At 40.7% G+C, this 22,045-nt stretch overlaps 2 protein-coding genes across 3 annotated transcripts; one reads left to right on the top strand and one right to left on the bottom strand.

The window, feature by feature from the left end:
- Nucleotides 1-4,797: 4,797 nt before the first annotated feature.
- LOC137280719 (histone-lysine N-methyltransferase EHMT1-like) lies at nucleotides 4,798-16,707 on the bottom strand. Of its 2 annotated transcripts, XM_067811941.1 has the most exons (7): nucleotides 16,580-16,707; nucleotides 15,442-15,489; nucleotides 14,563-14,835; nucleotides 9,371-9,512; nucleotides 8,909-8,940; nucleotides 7,280-7,345; nucleotides 4,798-6,794 (listed from the first exon to the last, which is right to left on the bottom strand). In XM_067811941.1, exons 2-7 carry the CDS (start codon nucleotides 15,482-15,484, stop codon nucleotides 6,067-6,069), a joined length of 1,284 nt encoding a protein of 427 aa, XP_067668042.1. In that variant the 5' UTR covers nucleotides 15,485-15,489; nucleotides 16,580-16,707; the 3' UTR covers nucleotides 4,798-6,066. The 2 variants fall into 2 exon arrangements, with proteins under 2 accessions (XP_067668042.1, XP_067668041.1); XM_067811940.1 differs by lacking the exon at nucleotides 16,580-16,707 and having other exon boundaries at nucleotides 15,442-15,603.
- A 4,246-nt stretch (nucleotides 16,708-20,953) lies between these two features.
- LOC137282142 (uncharacterized) lies at nucleotides 20,954-21,841 on the top strand. The gene has a single exon (XM_067813869.1). The coding sequence runs from the start codon at nucleotides 20,954-20,956 to the stop codon at nucleotides 21,839-21,841; it is 888 nt and encodes a 295-aa protein (XP_067669970.1).
- The last annotated feature ends 204 nt before the right edge of the window (nucleotides 21,842-22,045 follow it).

Below are 22,045 nucleotides of genomic sequence, written 5' to 3' on the forward strand. Positions count from 1 at the left end.
CCTTCCATCTTCTAAATGCCCATCAATCCACTGAGTGGCAATGGTCATGCATTTCGATGGCAATGTTAAAGTCCACCACATTCCACATAAATTATAAATGTTGTGTAAAGGAATCAATAAGGCAGCTGTCAAGACATCTATACTGATCAATATCACCACGCATCTAACAATGTTTATCTGTTTGCAGAACGAAGTATGTGACTTATGTAAACGATTTCACAACACCTTATGTTGGATTCATTTAACGTACGATTGCAATGGATCTCGAAAAACATGGAGTATGAAACAAAATGTCACCCAACGCAGCCATTACAAGGCGATGTTTCACTGTAACTTTCACCTTCAGCACGAATGATTTCCCCGCCATTTTTAACACCATGCCTAATGCCCGCTAGACTTACACGAGACTCTAGCGGCCTCACATACACACTCATGTGCCACACTGCACCAATTCTAAAAGAGAATACCCCATGTGAAAGAAACATCGTCACACAAGTAAACTAAAAAGATAAAGTGCATATTTCTGCCACTTGTTGCTGTTGCATTGAAGAAAGTGTCATGGGCAGAAATTCGTCAGAAATTGTCGCACTTTAGGGGAACTTGTGAAAATTCCATTACATCCCATGCAACCCTAAACTGCACGATCGTTGCATTCATGGTCTCCGTGATGGCTGCATAACACACCGAATGGAAATAACACAGACAATGTTCAGTCGTTCATCCCAGAGGTGTGTATCTTTAATAAAACAACATTACCTGTAACGTTCTCTTCATTTATTTGGGTTTCTTAGCATTAATAACTGTAATCTCGATCAAGTCAAATCCTTTGAAAGTGTAACTTCATGTATTATTGCTATACGCAGTTCTTTACGCACAAATGAGCTAGGAAAAGAAACGACATCTGCAAGGCAGTATTATGAACTTCACTGACAATACAACAGCATTTATAAAAGGTAACATTGTTGGCCTATGATGTTTTTGTAACGTAGACTACAGATAGCAGACTTGTACCAACAACATTTGTTTTTCATCTTTTATTCCGCCTTTCTCATTATTTCCTTGTCAGTAAACCCGCTAGATCTCTGCAGGAGTCCTGCCCATTCTTTCAGAATTCACCAATGATATTTTGTACTTTATGTTACAAAACTGTCATCCAAGTTACCTTACCAACTAATTCATTGGACGTAGAAAATCGTTCTTAAATATATATACCGAATTTACACCAACTTACGATATAGGAAAGCCATTATTGCCACTTGATAATCAAATAAATAATATGTTCACAACACTTACCATAGCATGTGACAGTTAGGAAGGTATTACTTATTCTTTGCAAACTACTTTGATCAGTGAGTACAAAATTGAGGGGAAGATATGTTGCTGTTTTTTTCAAGACACCGAAATATCCTACGTGTAGTATTATATCAGTGTGTCATAAAAATTCATATGGTGGTAATAGAATAAAGGCGAGCTCCCCGAAATACAACTTCTATCAGTCTTTGAAATGAGACCCAGTTGGAAATGTCTGAAAAATGTTCATTCAAAAAGCACCTACAGAAGAAATCCTAAAACAGAGCAATTGGTTTGGAATAATGTGAAGTAACAACAACAGTAACAGCAACAACAACAACAACAACAACAAAAAACATTAATGGAGAATCAATTCTCATCAGTTCTCACTAAATTAATTCAATGGACTTTGCAAAAGATATCAATGTTCTTCAACTATTCATACAAAATCGAAGACCATCTGCCTGTTATGAACATTATACTGTCGTTATAGTCACAGCTACTTTGGACTTGAGATATTATGATTCATGCCATTACTTTTCTCCTTCGGGTGATAACACTTCTGGAGGATCTTCTGTTATGGTGAGGCAGGGTGACATTCTCAGTCCTGTTCCTCTAAACCCCCTCTCAATCTGTCGCTCTACCAGTAACACTTAATAATGTTTTACCTTGTCTTCTGTAGTAATGGCCATATCGTGCTTTAGGGTAGCAATAACACCATCACAAAGGATAACATTCCGGAGGAGTTTTTGTCAAACATTGATTTATATATTTCATTACCTAATGACCAGTATCCCAATTATGGGACTGTGGGTTAAATCTGAGTTCAGAAATTGTGAGATATAAATATGAGAGTGACTTGCCTTTTTCACCAACAGTTGATCACTGTGTTTAATATTGCTTACAGATGTTTAACATTGCTTACATATATGATAAATGAGTAACAAGTGATGGTTTTACACATAAACTGAATTAGTTAATGATTTTCTTACTGGCCACTACTACAAAGCCCTTTGTTGGTCACCCAGCTATGTTGGAATGTCTGGTAACACAGTGACCGATCCCCCTCCTAAAGCAGCACTCAACACATCCGTGACACACTTCTCATTCCATACTCTGGTTATAACGTTACCATGACAACATACAGCCGTGATTTACTGCAAAAGAAGTGGGACACTCAAGTAGGTATCAATAAATTACATCAAATGAAAATAACTGTTGCTTACGCCTATTAGGGTTGTCAGTCCAGATTCGAAGAGGTCATTATGCAACGATGTCGCATTGGTCATGTTAGACATACCCATGTAATGAGTCTCCATTCTATAAAGAAGCATGGTCAAGCATGTCTTGGCTAGTTATTCTCGAAACAGTTGTAGCCCTTAGAACGTCTTATGTCCATTCTTAACACATTGGCTACGGTAAATGTTAAGAATTCGTAGGGCATTTCAAGAATAAGTGCACTGCTTGACTGCACTGATGTTTCCATCGCAAGGAATCAATATTTTTCACAGTCAAAACAATTAAGGATCTTTTCATAATGTAAATGATCATTCAATAATTGGATTTAACTGGTTCAAGGGAACTGATTTAATTGGTTCAAGGAAACTGATTTAATTGATACATTTTGATGAAGCAATGTGATTATAAAGTTTATTTTAGATTTCATCGAATTGAGAAATGATTGCTAGTGGCTGTACTTTGAAAGTGGTTGAGGTAGTGTACAATGATTCAGCTCCTTTCAAGTTTCGTTTGAAGTACTTGCCATCTTTAATCGGAGAATATGTGATTGAAGACTGCTAGTTATCAATACCATCTGAGATATTCTTATAACTTTGGCAGTGTTTCTATGACTGGATGTTTAACAAGTTGTATTTATTTCATTATGCATTTTTGTCCTCGTCGCCATGGCTGAAATATAGTTGAAGTGACGAAAATATTTTGATTCACTCATAATGTCACGTAGACGGTGTTCGGACTTGTATCTCTTGTGCGATGTTGTGTGATGATATTACACGGGTAATATACTGTCATATATACGGTATAGAGACTACGGTATGGCCCCAAGTGACAGTTGTGACGCCGTGAGCTGCATCCATAATGATTGTTTCAGTCCTACATTGAGGTCACCAGACTGTAGCTCCCCCTTCCGTAACGTATCGAAACTCTCCTTGTACAAGTAAGAATGCTCGTCGGGTTAAAGGACATTTCCAATAATAAACTGACAATGTAAAATCCGCGTGCTAGTGTCGCAGTCGTTAGTCATAAAAACATAGTAGTTTCAGTGGAAAGTCCACAAGTGAGAACGACACAAGGGAGATAACTCCGTCAGTTTCATGCACGCTATACACATCGATCACAGCACATTGCTGGGTGTGAGCTGAACAAGCCATGGCTTGGTCAACCATAGCAACATCTCCAGTGAGAGAAGCTTTGCTTAATGTTGCAATACAAGGGCGAGAACTCCTTCAACCACAACACACAATCCCATGCATCCACACGGAACTCTGAGATAGTCTCTACTGAAAGACGCCACATATTCCAATGCACTAGTTCATCAAGTTGGAGTTCATGGTATAAGTATTTGGTGGTGATTAAATATGGACAACCAGGAGAAATGATTACTTGTTACTATCTGAATTTTCACTGTGTAACATTTTTTATAAGTTTAATTTACATTTTAGGTGTGGCTATTCCGATGGGAGCAGTGGGGTGCTTCATTTAGATGGATTTCGGGAATGTACTGCAACTGTGCTCTATATACTGACTCATTCTTAATATGTTTTTTTATTTTCTCATTGAACCAACTCTGACCTCGCACATCATATTACATCTCCAGATACCGAGAGAATCTCACCCACGTGTCTACTGATATCAAGTATATCAACAAAGTAACAAATATCCGAGACGAATGTTGATAGATTTGATATCAGTAAACATGAAGATCATGATTTCCAAAACCATTTTTCATTAGTTTTCAATGAAAAATGTACATCTTGAAGTCATACACAACAAGGTGTTCTTGTCAAGAGTTGACACACAACTACGTGTTCTTCTCAAGTGGTGACATGCAACTAGGTGTTCTTCTCAAGAGACCAAACACAACTGGTCTTCTTATACATGTGTGTGTAACCATTGCAAAGTAGGATCACCGTTGCAACGCTTAACATGACTTTTTCAACCATCGTGAAATTCAGCAGTTGCAAACCCCGTTCAGCCATATTGTATACCATAATATATCATGAGATGTATCCGATTGGTTCTAAATGTATAAATGTGATTGTTTTACAATAAAAGCATATATCACTATTTGTAAGAAGTATAAACTCCACCTGAATCAAAGGAGCTGAAAATGAACAGTTCAATGATTTGGCTGGATGACACTAGTATCGCCATTGGGGTCACGGCTTGGTTTCATCTTCCTGTGACTAAGGAAATGTACATAAGTGGAGAAGGCTTGTGGAAGTTGATGTGAATCTCCGTCCTGCTGTCTTTTGCTATTATTTTCAGTTTTAGTGGAAAATAAAACTGTTTTATTTCCTGTTTCTTTCATGGACATTGGGTATTAAAACTAAACACGCAAGGTTTTATGGAAGAAAAACTAAACTTCTCCAAAAAATCCGACTTATGGTCTCACAATATTATAGGGTGCACGACGTCGATTAAAGGTGTTTATTGTTTTCTGAATGGAAGACAAAGTAGCCTCTACAGACAATAGACAGTGCACTCCGACCGGCTTGGGACTGACTGAAAGCATCAACGCATACAAGCACACCATGTGTATGTATACTATAGGTGAAGGTCTTTCGACTGACAATCTGATATTGTCAGCATTTGATCTATTTTGTTGACATCTCATTTTACTTTACAAATGGTAATACGATGATCTATCTATGCAACTGGGATACGATGGCATGTGTCAACCCAGTCAATGAGACAGACCACCCGATGTCCCATTGTCGACTATTACAACAAGCATAGGTTATTGGACACCAATTTTCGCCCGGATTGTCACGCATTTCAACATGAAAAGACGAATTCTATATCATTATAGGACATTTATATAGCACCCATATGCACGCAACGAGTTCGTGGTCATGGCCCTGGTAGTTTTCCCCTCGGTTGTCAATATCAACGGCACACTGTTTTATTAGTCCCAGCTCTTTGGGGGTCATACAACCCTTGCCGCCAATAGGTGCCCGGGCTATTGCGGCTTTACTGTCCTTACAAGTTACCCATCCACAGCTGGGTGGACTAGGGCACATAGTCAAAGAACTTTGTCCAAGTTTACCGTTGTTTGCTGTAGCTGCAATTAGGTGTTTGCATGTTTTCATGTCGCCACCATCTGGTCATTTACACACGGATTCGTGAGTTCTTTTAAGTGCACATGGTTGTGACAACACGAAATGATTCTGCGCACAAAGTGAACTCCTAACCTGGAGGCAGGAGACTCGGCCACCATGCCACTTCATTGGTGTTTCCTCCGTTGTGTCGTCCAAGAACAGAACAACCCATCACGCCCCATCACATCACGCAACGCCCCATCCCATCGCGCCCAATTACATCACGTCACAGGTACACGGCCAGACTGCATATCTCTCTGGTGGTTCATCTTCAATCATGTCCCCATGTTCATTGAGGTTCTTACACCCCGTCAGTCTGTTCGATCCCGACACCTCAAGCTCGCTGGACAGCACTTGCCTGGTGGCAGGAAACTCGCCCTTCATGCCGCATCATTGGCGTTTCCTCCATTGATCAGTACAAGAACATCCCATCACGTCACATTACACGACAGGGACCTGGCCAAGTTGTAGGTCTGGGTGGTGGTTCATCTTCTATCATGTTCCCACTGAGTCTGGCCAGCTGATAAGCGTCGTTACTGAACCTATCCTTCAAGGACAAATCAGCCCCTTTTCTTTTAAGTAATTCAAACACATGTACTCGCCCCATCTCAGCGGCCATCATCGCCGGCGTCTTCTCATCATGGCCTCTGCTGTTGATGTCAATGTTTTCTGAGAGCGTTTTATTCACTATCGTAACATTTCCTCCACGACATGCCCAGTGAAGGATGTTGTTGCCAACAGTGTCGTTAAGCGTCATATCAGGTTGATGAAGAAGTAAAAGGGAAAACAATTCGAGATGTCCACACAATGCTGCCCGCATCACTGGCGTCTGCCCAAGATGGTTTCTGCTGTTTATGTCCGCCATCTTGTGTGACAGGATATACTTCACTATTGTCTCATGTCCACCATTACAGGCAACATGAAGAATATTGTTACCTTGTAGATCTAATACTGATACATCCGGGTTGCTATTTATGATAGTGTTGAAAATATCACGATGTCCCCAGGAAGCTGCTAACATCACCGCTGTCATTCCGTACCTCCCCTTGCTATTAATGTCCACTTGACCTTGAGACAGGATGTCCTTCACCTGGGCTAGATTTCCTCTGTTGCAAGCAGCATGGAGGTCGGTGTCCACAAGGCATGCCTCTCCTTCAGGATACCCTGCAGTTGTAACACAACCCTAGAGTCTCTAAACACAGCGCCCATTTGGTATCTTACCTACAGTCTGATAAAAATGTTTCAGAAAGAAGATATCACAGTGACCTAAAACAGACGCTCAATATTTCCAAGTGCATATATGGAAATAGTTACATTTTCTGACAACTTTATTCTTCAAATGTACAGCAAAACCGTATTGGGTCAGACAATTTCTACATGTAGATATTTTCAAAACCAGTAAGAATACAGACTTCAAGCTTTGCGTCATCGACTCAGACAAAAATAATGCACATGTACACATATTGTCAGTTTTCTGAATATAGTGTTTTCCTGTCTGGAGATTTGTCTGAAAACTGTGTGATCTAATAGAACCAAGTACTTTCCTGTGTATTCAAGTTATTTTCTTTCAGAAATGTTAAGAAAATTACTAGGAGGTAAATTGGAAAAGTGAATATTGTATGAACAGCGAGTTTTTCCATCTGCCCCACCTTGCAAATCAAGTTCTCCATGTCGTGATGGAAAGAGTGTGCTTTCATTGGCCCAGTCCTTCAAACCTGAAGTGAGTTTTGATATGAATATGAACTGTGATATATCACACACAAAACCATAACACTTATAAAGATGAGTGGGAATATACTTGGCAAAATGGTTGTAGATATGAGTGGTTGTACACAACTAGGGTGTGGATGTTTACCCGCCGGTGTGGCGCGTAAAGTACTGAGAGCAAGCAATACCGTGGCGATTGATTCTGAACGTTCACAGTAATTATTTTCACAAGAGCATATTAAGTTGAAGGGTGGCGAATAATGGCAGTTGAATGTTGCATAAAACAATGGCAGCCACAATTCGGCTGTAACCAGCAGAAGACCCTTCAGTTATAACTTATGTAAATAGCCACCTGTAGTCCAATGACCTTCCACTGTCTATGACCTTGCGTGACCTCAGTATGCGAAGTAAACTGATTGGCTCTGGCCCACAGAAACGACTGCTTCAACTGATTGAACATCTGGATGAACCAGGGACAATCGTCATTATAGATATTCAGGATCGAGTCAGCGTAGGGTGTTTTAGGTCAAGCAGCGTTGGCATTATGCTTAGCATTGGGGAGAAGATACGGATATTCGGGCTCAGGGAACATAAACAAATATTGAGGGTACATCATGCCATGTCCCCTGTATGACCAGTGAACAGCTTGCAACATATGTCATATTTGGGATTTCACTTTCTTAGTAAAGTACAAATTCTAGTACTTTTTTTTTTTTTTTTTTTTTTTTTTTTTTTTCGGTTGAGTCCCATCCGGGATTCAAACCCGCACCCTCAGAGTCAGGCACCTAATCGCCAGCACACAAAGTCAGCCGCCTAGCCCGCTCAGCCACCGCGACTTCCACTCTGAGGGTGCGGGTTCGAATCCCGGATGGGACTCAACCGAAAAAAAAAAAAAAAAAAGTACTAGAATTTGTACTTTACTAAAAAAGTGAAATCCCAAATATGACATATGTTGCATTTGACCACTTTCTAAATGGCATCGTGTAATCAGTGAACAGCTTATTTATCTTACCGAACACCTCATTGCTAAATTGGAAATGTTTGAAGCATGATTATTGGAAAACAATAAAGAGTACCAGAGTTAGGCAACAAGCCAAATACTACTGACTTGATACTACTACCAGATGATGTCCCACAGTTCGGCATTTCCAGGGAGCAACGTAGAAAATGTTACTTGCTTGTATGCGGGGTACATCGATTGCCCCAGCCGATTGGTTGGCTGGTTTATGATAACAAGTAGTATATGCTGGTGGGTGTTGATGGAGGTTGAGTTATGATATGGAACTGGCTGTTCAGGGTCCTATTTCCATAAACTAGCTCCTAGAACGTGTGGACGTCAGCGTGAGACCACGCCTTTCTCGACAAGTAATATTTGTCAGCAGACTCCAACCATTACATGAAATGTTCAGTATTACTGTACAGTGTACTGGAAATTATTAAGAGGAGTATTTATGTCCTTATGACGAGGCTTGTCAACCTCTGTGAATATCAGCAAGTATAGATTTTATCATCACATGCAATTTTTAAAATGCTTTATTTCAAACCACTCTGAATCAAATGGTAGAACTTACCAATTCGTTCTGGATTAGTTTCCTTTAAACGTCTGAAAATATAAAAAAAAATCGCATAAACATCAGCTCACTTTGATCGCAATGTGTGTGTACAAATTTTAAAATGAAGCTTTCTATTATTCATATTTATCCTCTGCATTTGCAAAATCAACATAACTGGTTTTAGATTGTTCAGCAACCACAGAATATGAGTCATTTATCATGAGATCCAACAAGACTGTTTTACCCTGTAGGACATCCAACAGTAACTGTCGTCTTAGAACGCTAAAAAGGAGATTCGTAGATTCTACTTTGACAGTACTGTATCTCGACTCCAAGGAATGGGCGTGTACCTATTTGGCCAGTGTGTCGTGTACAGGTAACATCACTACAACGTGGAATAAACAGGGGCTGTTTCCTGTCAGACTGCTTACAGAAGAGTATTCCTTATTCCTCCTTATTGAAGATAAACTCTTAACGTACCTGTGCTTCCTCTGCCAGACAACTGCACCAATGACGATGATAATGATGATGAAGATGGCAACTGGAGTGATGATGGCGGCGATGTGGTTTGTTCCACCGGATGATGTTTGTTGAGTGTTCCCCCTCTGGACGTCTCTGATTTCTGAATGAGTTGATATATAATAAGTCAAAAATGAAACTTTACACTCTTTCTTCGGGGCACTATAAAAGAACAAGAGATGGTAAGATGGTGCAAATTGTTATCATTTCATTGCTGAGATCTGTGTGATGTACTCGATACAGTGATAGTGCCACAATCAGTTCCATTAGGCTACACCGCCGTTCCATAACATGGGTATACAGAATGTCAAGTCACAACAATAAACATTTAAAATTTCTCAGTCCAATATTGTGTATGGCCGCCCGGCGCATTCACCACTGCCAAACACCGTCTCCCCAACGATGCCTCTGAACACGTGGTTGGGGATTCTGTGCCATTGCTCTTGGAAGGCAGCCCAAAGTTCCTGCATATTCTGAGTGGGTTCCTAAGACCACAAAGCCTTCTCCCAAGTGCATCTATTGAATTAAGGTCAGGGGACCTCGATGGCCACTCCATGACGTTCATTCCAGCGTTTTGAAGGAAATTTCGTGTCAATATCGCGGTATGCGACCGAGGATTATCATGCTGGAACCTTGGCCATGAGCCGCCACGGATGACCACAAGTCGGCAACGGTTGTTCCCACAGAAAGCACTCCACACCTTGCAACTTCCGCCCCCAAATCAGTACACAACATTGGGCACACCGTTCACGACGTCGTCGCAGACTGCCGTCCGCGAATCAGAGGGTAAACCTGGTTTCAACGCTCAAGACGACTCGATTCAAGTCTTTCTGGGTCCATCGGAGGTGACTTTGGACACACATTAGACGTTGACATTGATGAAACGGCGTCAATATTGGACCCACGATGCAGACGTCGAGAATGGAGATTGGCAGCCCACAACCGATTTCGAATGGTCTGTGAGGACAGTCGATCTCTAAATATCTCAGCCCTGGTTCTTGTAGCCGGAAGAAATCTGTCAAGTAGTTGACGTAGGACGATTTGACGGTTATCTGCTCGTGACGTCATACGTGGACAACCCGACCTTGGGCGATCAGAAGTGGTGCCAGTTTGTTGTAGACGACCTCGCAAGTCATACACAGTACGACGGCTGCATCCCATTGCTCTTGGGACGTCAATAACTGATCTTCCCGCTTGCAACATGCCCACGGCACGTTCACGTGTTATCCCTCAGGCATTTAAAGTATCGTTAGAACTAAAAGGTTTCTTTTTTCAATTCTTGAGGCCAATGCAGACACGTGCACATGAAGAAGATCATGTGATCGACTGCACGTGCAAACCCTGATTTGACACTAACGTCAGTTGCACGAAAAATGGATGGGTTTGAATGGGTTTTGCTAACGTTTTTCTAGAGTCGAAAGAGATGTATCATCAGAAAAAAAGTCCTTATTTTTGAAAATTACAGTTGCGAAGTTTCCTTTTTCACACAGCATAGTTGACTATAGAAATTTTCATACACACAGACCATATTCAATATCAGTATCTGTTCATACATATACTTTTTACAGTCCTTTGACAACGGGGTTTATATTTTATCCATATTCTTTGGTATCATATTTGTTCGCGTCACGCCGCGAGGCGTGGCTGGAATATTACCGATGTGACTTTAAATAGTAACTCATTAACTCATACATAGAGACTTCAACAACAACAACAAAAGAACTACAAAATTATATTTAGAGGTGTACATCATTGTCAGTGACAGCAGTTCACAATGGATCACACAAAACTGCTGTATAATCACTACACTTCCGCCACCAAACCTGTTCACTTCCCATATGCAGTTGTGGGCAAAACGACCCCCTGCACATCTAAAAACACGACTCTTTCCGTTATTATTGAGAAGCTACAAACGTGACCTGTTACTCAACCAAAAACGTCTTTTTCGCTTTTGTGGTTATACGTAATAACATTGCCACCGACAACGCAGAGCAGAATGGCGCCTCGAGCTACTCGTCCCTAGCGAGTGCCTGTGGATTGTCACGTTTCTTCAGTGTCTGGCTGAAAATCTGGTATTGTTGTTCTTGTAGGCGTGGCCGTGGTAAGCCCATCAGGTAGTCCATTTGAATCCGTCCTGTGCTTTAGTTGTGACGCGTAATCGACCGGATGTGGGCGGTATGTTGACATGCTAACTTTATTCTTGTGCGACGGGATACGTGGTAAAACATGGTCTGCAGATGGTCGATGTAGTTGTTGCGTTCAGTTTCCGGCAGTCGTGATATGTATGCACGTTCCACTTCGTGTACACTCGTGATAACAGGCAACTGAAACCCGTCGTTTCAGTAGCACAGCAGTTCAAGTGACACGTTGATTTCATAGTGGAGCCATTGGCCGTCACGATGCGAGGGAAGTGCTTTGCCAACTTTTGCACGTTTCGCACGCACAAAGGAGACTGGTCATATTCTCTACGCTGCGTAATCCCATCTGCGCTACACTGTGACTGACCATACAGGAGGGATAACAGTCGGATAGACTGACAATACAGATAGGATAACAGTCGGATAGACTGACGGTACATGAGGGATAACAGTCGAATAGACTGACCATAGAGGAGGGTTAACAGTCGGATAGACTCACCATACAGGAAGGATAACAGTCGGATAGACTCACCATACAGGAGGGATAACACTCGGATAGACTGACCAGACAGAAGGGATAACATTCGGATAGACTGACCATACAGGAGGGATAACTGTCTGATAGACTGACCATACATGATTGATACCAGTCGGATAGACTGACTATACAGGATGGATAACACTCTGATAGACTGACGGTACAGCAGGGATAACACTCGGATAGACTGAGCATATAGGAGGGGTAACAGTCAGATAGACTGACCATACATGATTGATAACAATCGGATAGACTGACTATACAGGAAGGATAACAGTCGGATAAACTGACCATACGGGAGGGATAATAGTTGGATAGACTGATCATACAGATGGGATGACAGTCTGATAGACTCACCATACAGGAGGGATAACAGTCGGATGGACTGACGGTACAGGTGAGATAGCAGTCGGGTGGACTGACGGTACAGGTGAGATAGCAGTCGGATGGACTGACGGTGGTTAGTGGAATGTACTGATACCACGAAGTTGAACACCCCGATGGACTATGACATGACAGTGGCGGTCATTTAGATGAACAGATTGAACACATGTTCTAACCTGTGAATGAAATTAATTATAGTACAGGTAATAGGTACTTAGGTATTTAGGAACACGGGAAGCAATTAGTTATTGAGTATATGTGCGTGTGCGGTGTGATTTGAGAAATCATATAGATAGCGGGGTGCAAATAGACCTTGGTTTCTTGTACTCCTTGTTGTGTTGTGCCGGTTTGTGACCACACATCATCACATCCATGCAAACAGAAATATATTTCCAGAGGACAAGGTATGATAAGGGTGTTTTTTGGCCCACTGACAGAATTGGCTGAAAACATGTTATTTGTTTAGAGACAAGTTAGCTTTGCATAAAAATGCTACATTTTACATGATCTGAGGTGTGATTTCACTGCAGAGGGGCCCAAAATGGGTTTTATGTTCCCATGAAAAGTAACAAGATGTCTGAAATATCACTGTGCCATAATGACTTATTTACAACTGTCATTTTATTTACATACAAATTACAGCTGTTTTACGACAGGTAGTCATGCTAAAAAACATGTCAATGTCAATCATAATGTTTTAACCTCAAGGGGCCCAATTAGGGTTGCAAAACATTGTTAAGTCAATTACTTGCCAATTGTGTCCCTGAAAATCAGTCATTATTCACAGCATTCTTTACAAATGTAATCCATGGGACAATTTTACAACTTGTAAGCATGATAACAATAATGCTGTACTAAGAATCACAGGGGTCTGTTTTGGGTAAAGCTACATTTTGGGCATAGCTTCATTTTAACTAGTAAGTGTTACAAGTCAGCATTCACAGCCAGTTTTAGCAAATACACAGTTAACATCTCAATCATAATATGTTACAATAACCAATCATGTTGCACTAAAAATCACAGGTCTTGACCTCAAAGGGGCCCGTTAAGGGTAAACTTTCATTGTCAGCACAGGTTCATATTAACACCATGCAAGTGTTAAAGTCAGTATTCAAAAGACTTCACAGAGTAATTATTCACAACTTATCCACTTTAAAGTTATAAAACATCCACCATTACTCTTCATTCACACAGTCATCAATCTCAGTTTCTCATTCACTGTCAAGAGTGTATAAACCTAAAGTAGATCAAAATATATAAAATATGAATTTTAAACTATTGGGAACAAAGGCAACTAGACCGACTTGAAAAGGTGAATGGTCAGTGTCTGAAGAAAAGATTTACATGATGTTAGTTAAAGCTTGTTTCAACAGTGTACATAGATTACCAAACTGAAGAAAAAATTACAATATTTGGATTTGATGTGAAACAGTTTAGTTAAACATTGTAGACTGGATAAACAAACTTTGAAAAAAAGAAAGAAAAGTTACATGGATTTGAACCTGCATGTCTGATAACAAAAACAAATCTACAGTCCACTATTGCAACCATTAGTCCACATATACCTTTGCCTCACAATGTGAGTTTAAGCTTATATAAATACACTTTACAACTATGTATGACTGGACGTCTGTTTGTGTTCATCACCTGCTAGACCTTGATACAATGTTGTTATTCTAGCTCAAAAAATCCTTTTCATACAGTTAAGTGTAGTAATTTTCGTTAAATGAAATCTAATAGGTCATTGGAAACATCAAGGTGCATAAGGTCTTGGAAAATGCATAGGTTTATTCATGGCAATCCTGTTGAATGACGGTGTTATATTGACAGTGACAGGTGACTCAAAGGTGTATATATAGATGATATATAGATGACAGAAAGACTATGATCAAATTCTCACATAATAACAAAGCTTCTCACCTTTACAATGCTGCTTGATCATATTTTGAAAATCTTAGGGTGTCTTCTTACTATTCTAGCAGAGACCAACAACCAAAAAACAATGTTTACCTCTCATAAATCAGCCTTGCTAGTGCCTTGATATTAAAAATTTTAATAAAGATGTGAATATGCTGAATTGAAACTATAAATACCTTTTTCACAGTAATCGCCACTGTAATTGTCAATGCAGCCCAGCGTGCAGTGTCCAGTCTGCTGGTTGCAGGTTCTGTTGTTACAGTTGTTGCTGCAGGGCAGGATACACTGATGACCGTGCCAGCCAGGAACACATCCTTCAGAACAACGGCCAGATGACCGCTCACAGTGGACATTCTCGTCAACTTCAGAAGCACAGTACTGACTGCAGTTTCTCTCGCAGTTTTGACCATACGTCCCCAGTGGACAGATCCCCAACACACCACACAACACTTTAGTAGAGGAAACAGACAATAGAGTTATACAATAACATGGCCACCTTTGCTACAAAAACTTATCAATTCGAGGCATTCGATACAGAAAGATGCACATGATAACAACACAAGAGGTTTGTGCAATAGATCTCAAGTCAAATATTTATCAAATAACACAAATATTGAACAGGTTACATTACCTCTCATCTGAACATGTGTCTTTCTCATTTTCCCTTACATAGATTAATATCACAGACCTATCTTCATTTCTAAGAATTATACATTCTTAAATTTACACTTCTTAACAATACACTTCACATCCAAATACCCTGTGAACCGTTGCGGATGCATGAACTACGACACGTAGACAGATGATTTTATTTCTTTGTGTGTTTGGGTTTTTGACGCTGCAGTAAATAATAATGCACCTGTAAGGCAGCGATATTCAAACAATCATGTATGTACAAGACGATCTAGTTACTGGGATCATGATCATTGATCAAAACAAAGTGATGCGCTGACGTGCTTCAGCTGAGACTGCGGGTACCATTAGGCGATTTTACAGCAAGCATAGGTTGCTGTATGTCAGGCAACCAGGCAAGCCTCTCGTATTGAACAACTCACTCGAAGTCAGGCACAGATTCACAATCGTCAGTTTGAGATTCATTCCTCCTGAAACGACATTGGGACATGCTGCTTGATCTATTCTATTTATAAAACATTTGTTCAAAATCAACATGACAAAGACTTTATGAGTGGCGTAATCACACATCGTTTTGACACAGACTGACAATTTCAAAGTGTCCAAAATAAAACAAAAGATCCACAAAAGTTGATAAAGATGACGCATTTCCTTCTTTCGGCTTTGTAATACACAATGATTAAATCGATTATCTGCAATAAAGTCGAGATAGTTATGATAATGAACACGAATATGAATTTGAATATATCTCTGAAATAATCCACTCTTAGTTCTGCAACAGGGTAGCCCTGTATGTATGTATGGGTCTACTTGTAGCCTAGCTGCTACAGTGCAGATGACGTAAAACGTGCGTGTGAGCTGTATAACACATCATTGTCATATGCAAACAACTGAATTTGATAATCCAGGGATACTAAACTAGAATATCCAGTGACACTGAATTTGGCAATCCAGAGATACTAAACTAGACAAACCGGTGATGCAACACTTGGCTATGCAGATACTAAACTAGGCAATCCCGTGATTCTGAGCTTGACAATTTTGGAGATACTAAACTAAACAATACTAACATACTAAACTAGACAAATTACGGGTACTAAACTAAACAATCCAGAAATAATAAAGTTGGCAATCCAGATACTAAACCAGACAATCCAGTGATTCTGAACTTCTCTGAACTTCATTTCTCAGGTTCAGAATCTCAGTTCTCACGTGGCTTCCTTTCAATTCAATCACGTGACCCTATAGTGTAAATGGCAGGTTTACACTCGTGCCCACGCGAAAATAGCGTATGCTAACACGTAAGTCAATGAAATTGACGCCATGTCAATAATATATCTCACCTCTTAACCAGCTGTACACCATGTGCATCCAAAGGTGATAACAAAAGTACTGTCCAGTGTGCCGGCTGGTGTTGTGTAAACTGATCTGGAACTTTATATAACCAAATGGGAAAATCCGTTCTATAAATACCCTGAACCGCGAACCTGCGAGAAGTAACACATGATCACAAAACACACTGGCAGTACTCACCCCTGACAACCAGAATGGCCTACGTACAACTAATCTATACTGAGTGTCGCGTCAGGGTAGCTCCCGTCATTCTGGCGTCATGGCATAAATTCAACTCTCTCCACACTCCGGCGCAGGAATGACTTAGCGTAACGTAATGCTAGACACATATTAGATGATCCTGCGCACTAAACGCATTTGTGACAAGAGAGGCGGTACAACGAATTGGACGAGTACACTTGGCTGCTACAGGTAGCTTGACGATTATGCACGTGCAATATATGCTAACCGTGACATGAACTCAACCGCATATTCATTCGAATGATACGATTGCAATTTCAGGCATAAGATACTGATATTCCAGGATCAAGACAAACAGATGATTGTGGCATTGACAAGCATTTTAGATATTCAACAAATATATGTTAAAAAAAAACAGGAAAATGTCATTTGCTGCGTGAAATTGATCGGTGGTCCTAAACATATTTGCTCACTATATTGTGTTGATTCAGTTCGTTGGGATTGTACCTGTTCCCAAATCGAGTGTGCTATAACAATTCATGCGTGAAACGCACGGGGAAAATGGACTTCTCGATATTTATCAGACAACCTGTCTCCCTCTTGTTTCAAGTGGATCGTTCTGTGGGGCGTTCCCAAGTATGCAAATTGGGGTCATTTGTGAGGTCATGGATCATCTTATATGTGTTTACCAGTAGTCAGGGAGTTTGGAGGCTACCGTGGCAAAGAGTGATATATTTTCCACTTGTCAACATCCGTGGGAAGGTGACACGAAAATATGTTACAGCGTCTTTGACCGACGTAAGTGACAATTAAGAGCATCATTTCAAACAAAGTCAGATAAAAGTATCTCCGATCTTGTATTCAAATATGTGCAAATAATAATAATTAGTTATATTCTTGTTCAAAGAGCGAGTAGAGCTGATGATAGTATGAGATATCACTGGTCAACCCAAGCACAAATTAATATGAAGGCCACGCCCACTAGAAACACGTTTCCATGATTGGCTGCACAGAATGTACGTGGGTAATGCACTGTTATAGTGGGCTGAAACATATCAGATATATTGTGTCGGTGTCTTCAGCTACGATTTCTCAAAATATGGTGCAACTGAAAACTATAATCATACCAAAACAACTTAGTAGTTTTTTTTCAAGATTTAGCATTCAGCTCAGAGTACATGTGCATATCAAGTCAAGTATATCAAATGTATGTACAAATAGAATCGATATTACTGTGGATTTTCAATTTCTTATGACCAAATATAAATACAATGTTAATGTACTAGGACAGTTGGGTTGAGATCATCAATCAACAAATGGAACGTCAGTAAAATATCTCAGCATTCTCCCTTGGTTGATAACATGCAGCTGACAGATTTCTGACTTGCATATACTCCTTTCATAAATATATGGCCAGGACATGGATGAGATGGTGTAATGAGTTAATAATAGCTTCTACTCCGTGGGTTTACATTGTATGTATATATTTATAATGCATACCGTCAATCCTTGAATAACTGACCATCAACATGCCAGATGGACACCTGTTACAAATTTGGTCGATAGACAGATATTCTGCAAGCGAACAGATGTAGTTGATCTGGGTATTTTGTCTTCTGTATGATAAATAACGGAATCAGATAAGAACCGGTTAATTGCTTGACCCAGTGGTCAGTCAAGAACATGGCTGAATGTTTATAGCGATACTGCAGACGGTGTATCTTGTTACTGAAGCGCAGTACAAGAAACAGTTGCAAACTGAATTTAATAGTGACAATGAGTGGTTGCTGGGTCTACAAATTTTCAAATTCCATTCTATTTTCCTCATCTCCTCGTGGCTGACTGGGTTAGATGAGAACAGCTGTATCATAGTATGTCAGTGAGTTTCACAATGGGGATGCAATTTGGAAGTTTGATACAGCGTTTGTCTGTAGTTTACTAGGCTAGATAGTTCATGTTTAACACAGCCGGTTGAAGTAGGAACTTACACTGGAAACAGCCATTGGACGTGTCCAACTAAACACAGTGTCAGATCCCCACGTGTACAGGCGGATTGAGAACATGCAAAACAAAACCGAGGCAGTGAATGAACATGTTTCCGCCACTGTAGGCAAGCTTCATAAGGTTTGACGGCAACACAACCAAGGCAACATATTAACACAAAGTGGCTGTATCTCATGATTATTTCATAATTGTGTGTTATTTGTCTGTGACGGGATTTATGAGGATAATACATACTGTGTGATGTATCCCAGATCCCTCTGTGACATGACGGCGGTCAGAACATGAGGAAACCGAAATATTGCATTCTGTTTAAAGGTACTGTTTATAAACTAATGCTCAAAAGAAAGTATACACCTAAACAAGTACATAAAATCTTCGCAAAGTTAAAACTTAAGAACTTACCCATACTGAGCCATGTTACTGATGTAAAGACCCATCCTTTCAGAGAACAAACTGAACCAAAACGTTACGATTCGCATAAAAGCAGCATAAAATCGAAGAACGGCATTTTGGTGGTATAAATCAGTCGATGGGCGATGGGACACGTTAGGGACACAGTGATCAGAAAAACACAAGATGTATGCCACGCTTGAGCCACGTTCAACGAGAGAGAGAGCTGTCGGAGCAACCAACACTGCCATCGCCAGAACCTTTGGATGCACAAGTGATGATGCAGCGACTCAGGCAGACAGGCAGCACATCTGACAAACGCCAGTGGAGGCCATACACGCTATTGAGCTTGATTTCAAAGACATTTCCAGAGAGACACATGTTTTATTTGTCTCTTGGTAATGTGTAAATAAACTGACCATCAAACCAAACGTTCACCATCTCATGAAGTGTATGTATGGACGTTTGATGTGCAATTGAATACTCTTCTTGAATTAAAAAATAATTTCAGTGATATTTGTTTCAGTTTTGATTTAATGTCTAATCAAAGAGGTGTATACTTTCTTTTGAGCATTAGTTTATATGAACTTCTGTATAATAAAACAAATTCGAATTGTTGACACGATTATTGTCATGCGTTCAACAAATGATTAAACTCGGTGAAAAATGGCAAATTATTATCAAAACTTTACACCAAAACGCAGCAGTTCACATGCACATGCCTGCCAGCAGTTTGATGAGTCATCCTCGTGCAAATTAATCTGCAGAAGGCTTGCAGTTGTTTCCCCCTAAGTTGGTGGAGAAATTGCTCTTCGTTGCATATGAGTTCTAGGGCCACCACATAGACACCCATTTCTCTCGGCCAAGACTCAGTATGCATCACTCAGGCTCCGAGGGCCACCACATCGTAAGACCAGAGTGCATACACAAATCCCAGTCCCTGATAGTATGATATGAGCAGGGAGCCTAGCCACATATTCTACCTATGCCTAGAAGTAGTAGGTATTGTGAGCATCTGCCCGAGATAATACCGCAACAGATTTAGTCCAAACTAAATCTCACCCATTCATGAAGGTTACAGTAAACCTTACAGCAAAGTTGACAAGACCTCTTGAAATTTATTCAAGAGCATAGCATTACCAATTGTTGATAGGTGGACCCCATCCTCCCTATACAAGCCCTAGTCCTCCCCCACTAGATCATGCTTTGCTAAAGTGCCCCCCAATTTAACTACCGCTATGATTACTCTCCCGTTTGTTCTCTTACGCGTCCGCTCCACTGCTCTCGCATCGATATTCCCTGCCCAGTTCAACCTAGGCAACATGCATAACCACACCAAAGCACATTGTGGCAATAATTCTTCTAGTATGACCATATCCGCTTGTATCATATTACTTATCTCATTGCCTGTTAGGACATTGGACCCCAAGTGCACAGTAGCACCTGTGGTGGTTGGCACCAGTCCCCCCCCTCCCCCCCCCCCCCCCCACACACACACACTTAAGGTACGCTGTTTGATGCCTCGCCCAGTACATGTAGGATGAACTCACCAACCATGCCACTGAAATACTTGAAGGTGTTAGCTCTTACTGCATGTCTATTCTGATATAACATTTAAACACATCAGATTTCCATCGACCCCACTGTTTCACCTGTTCCAAGGGGACACCATTGAGAACAGCATGGGATGTCCCATCGATTCGCAGACTGTGCGTCTTATAATTGTCAGTGGATGCACGTACCAACAAAGCTGAATGCAGCTGACATACTTACCAAAGGAAGTAAACCTGAAACTCTGGGCACAACAGCATGGCACCATGGTCCTGAGTTCTTAGCACACAATGAAAGTCAATGGCCAGAGCAGAAAAATGATTTCGAGAAGGTAGATCTGGAAAAGAAAACTAGATCAAACTTCAAAGTAACTATGAATGTTCAACATGATGATACGCCTTGGCGTTTAGATCCATGTAGGTTTTCTGACTGCAATAGACTTTGTAGGATCTTTGCATGGGTCTACGGGTTTCTAAACAACTGTCGGACAGCAAAAATGTCAGACAGAAAAACAGTCTTGTTCCAGAAGAACTTGAGGAGGCTGAAAGAAAAATAATAGCAGATGAACAAAAGGAAGCATTTCCAACTGAGTATATGGCACTGAAACAGAGCAAGAGAGTAGCATCCAAGAGTAAACTCATTGGATTGCAGCCTTTTCTGGATGAAACGGGAGTGATGAGGTTAAATGGCAGATTGACATTTGCAGATGTGCTCTCTTGGGAGGCTAGGTTTCCAATAATCATCCCCAGGAAAAGCTGGGTGACGAAACTCATAGTGAAACACCACCATGAAAAGTGTCTTCATATGGGAACCAACACCACACTGGCCTCATTGTCGTCAAAGTTCTGGATTGTATCCTCAAGGGAGGAGATCCGTGAATGGGAAAATGAATGTGCTTGGTGCAAAAAACAAAAGGCAAAACCAGCAGAACAGCTCATGGGAGGTCTTCCAAAAAGTAGAGTAGTAAGTTCAATGAGAGCATTTGTTCAAACTGGAGTGGACTTTGCTGGTCCGTTTCTTACGGTACAGGGCCGAGGAAAAAGCCGTCATAAGAGGTATTTGTGTCTCTTCACGTGTCTAGCTACTCGAGCTGTACACCTAGAGATTGCTTACGGACTAGACACAAATTCATTCTTAAATGCTCTTTTCCGTATGGCACATAGACGAGGATGGCCCAAGGAGATGGTATCTGACAACGGCACAAATTTCGTTGGAGCCGTAAAAGAGCTTAAACAGTTGGTGAAAACTTTAGATTCAGACACCATGAAATCAAAGTTGTCAAACAGAGGCATAGTTTGGAGGTTTAATCCGCCAAATGCTCCTCACTTTGGAGGAATTTTTTAATCCATGATCAAGTCAGCTAAGCGTGCGATTTATGTGATACTTGGGTCAAGTGATGTCACTGATGATGAATTGATGACAGCCTTTACGGGTGTTGAAGCTCTGTTAAATTCTAGACCACTCACATATCAGAGTGCACACGTTCAAGATGATGTTCCTCTTACTCCAAACCATTTTCTTCATGGACAACTAGGGGGAGACTTTGCT

This window comes from Haliotis asinina, chromosome 4 (assembly GCF_037392515.1).
Source record: "Haliotis asinina isolate JCU_RB_2024 chromosome 4, JCU_Hal_asi_v2, whole genome shotgun sequence".
Classification (NCBI taxonomy): domain Eukaryota; kingdom Metazoa; phylum Mollusca; class Gastropoda; order Lepetellida; family Haliotidae; genus Haliotis; species Haliotis asinina.